At 47.1% G+C, this 2,304-nt stretch overlaps 1 protein-coding gene across 1 annotated transcript; it reads left to right on the top strand.

The window, feature by feature from the left end:
• Positions 1–747: 747 nt before the first annotated feature.
• LOC140721269 (uncharacterized) lies at positions 748–1,688 on the top strand (the record flags this gene model as incomplete). The annotated part of the gene is made up of 1 exon (XM_073036119.1): positions 748–1,688. A coding segment is annotated over one exon (864 nt), but the record flags the coding sequence as incomplete, so codon positions are not given.
• Between the last annotated feature and the right edge of the window lie 616 nt (positions 1,689–2,304).

Genomic DNA, 2,304 nt, shown 5'->3' with positions numbered 1-2,304 from the left:
CGCCGGGAATCTCAAACACGGCACGCCAGTTTTGCTGTCTCTGTCTGGATATTTAAGAAATGGAGCAAGAGATTCAATCGAGCATCCTTCCTGCTCAGACTGTGGAGAGGGATTCAATTGGTCATTTGACCAAATAGCAAGCCTGTCATTTTACACAGGAGAAAGGCTGTTCACCTGTTCAGACAGTGGGAATGGATTCACTCGGTTATCATGATTGAAGGTACATCAGCAAGTTCACACTGGGCAAGGCCATTCATCTGTTCTGTGTGTGAGAAGGGGTTCAGTCGGTCTTCCCACCTGTGGACACACCAGTCAGTTCACACCACACCGGGCAGAGGCTGGTCATCTGTTGAATTTCTGGGAAAGGAAATCTCAGTTATCTGACCTAATGGCTTACCAGCGTGTTCACACTGGGGAGAAGCCGTTCACCCTGCTCAGTCTGTGGGAAGGGATTCACTCATTTATCCCAACTACAGAGTCACCAGCGAGTTCACACTGGGGAGAAGCCATTCACCTGTTCAGTCTGTGGGAAGAGATTCACTCATTTATCCCAACTACAGAATCACCAGCGAATTCACACTGGGGAGAGGCCGTTCACCTGCTCAGTCTGTGGAAGGGATTCACTCAGTCATCCAACCTACTGGTACATCAGTGAGTTCACACTGGGGAGAAGCCTTTTACCTGCTCAGAATGTGGGAAAGGATTCAGTGACTTATCCAGCCTACTGAGACATCAGCGAGTTCACACTGGGAGAAGCCATTCACCTGCTCAGAATGTGGGAAAGGATTCAGTCAGTCATCCCAACTACTGAGACATCAGCGAGTTCACACTGGGGAGAAGCCGTTCACCTGCTCAGAATGTGGGAAAGGATTTACTGATTCATCCACCCTACAGAGTCATCAGCGAGTTCACACTGGGGAGAAGCCATTCTCCTGTTCAGAATGTGGGAGGGGATTTACTCAGTTATCCCACCTACAGAGTCATCTGCGAGTTCACACTGGGGAGAGGCCATTCATCTGCTCAGACTGTGGGAAGGGATTCACTCGGTTATTCACCCTACAGAGACATCAGCGAGTTCACACTGGGGAGAAGCCGTTCATCTGCTCAGAATGTGGGAAGGGATTCACTCAGTCATGCCAACTACTGAGTCATCAGCGAGTTCACACTGGGGAGAAGCCATTCACCTGCTTAGTCTGTGGGAAGAGATTCACTGATCCATCCACCCTACAGAAACACCAGCGAGTTCACACTGGGGAGAAGCCATTCACCTGTTCAGAATGTGGGAAGAGATTTACTCAGTCATCCCAACTACAGAGTCATCAGCGAATTCACACTGGGGAGAGGCCGTTCACCTGCACAGTCTGTGGGAAGAGATTCACTCAATCTTCCACCCTACTGAGACATGAATGTGTTCACACCGGTGAGAAGTTGTTCAATTGCACAGAATGTGGGAAATGGTTCACTCTGTCATCCCACCTTCTGGAACACCAGCGAGTTCACACTGGAGAGAGGCCATTCATCTCCTCAGAATGTGGGAAGAGATTCACACGCTCTTCCACACTACAGAGGCATCAGCGAGTTCACACTGGAGAGGAGCCATTTACCTGCTGAGCATTGCGGGAAAGGAATCACTCAGTCATCCTAACTACTGGCACACCAGTCAGTTGTTATGAATCCCTAGGTTTTGTTTGCTGTGGACTGTCATTTAAGAGAGAGAGATTAAGAAGGTGAATCAGTCTGACTTGCAGCTTGTTTACATCACTCCCAGCTTGTTTATTTTTAACTGAGGACACAGACACTCAGAGTTAGATGGAGATGAATGAGGAAAAATGGAAGGATTGAAACAAGGGAAATAGGTGCCAAGGTCACTGTTTGGAATTTTCCTATGCCCACAAGTGTGGGTTAATTATCAATGCAGCGTACATCGAATGTGTGGTTGTCACCTCGTTTAATCGATAGGAGTGGATCTTGATTTGGGGTATCCTATGAAGACCACTGATGTGTTAACCCTTGCCTGGGTGTGGTGTGGTAATTCATTTGAAGATGATACGCCTTGTGACAAGTCACTTTGCGTGATAATTAGTATGTGGATTTGGAAGGATGACAGATAAAATCTACAGTGACTGTTCTCTTGTTTTACCACCATGGAACATGTGGAATTCGACATAATTACCTTCCCTGACATTTACCCTGGATTACAAATATCTCTCTCATCACTTATTCTGTGGTTGAACTGAACTTTCATACTTTACCATCTCAAGACTCCAAACCTTGTTTCCCCCGAGCTTACACACATATATACAC

The sequence above is a fragment of the Hemitrygon akajei genome, unplaced genomic scaffold, assembly GCF_048418815.1.
Source record: "Hemitrygon akajei unplaced genomic scaffold, sHemAka1.3 Scf000053, whole genome shotgun sequence".
NCBI classification, from domain to species: domain Eukaryota; kingdom Metazoa; phylum Chordata; class Chondrichthyes; order Myliobatiformes; family Dasyatidae; genus Hemitrygon; species Hemitrygon akajei.
The sequence above is the reverse complement of the archived record's forward strand: the minus strand, read 5'-3'. Positions and strand labels throughout refer to the sequence as shown.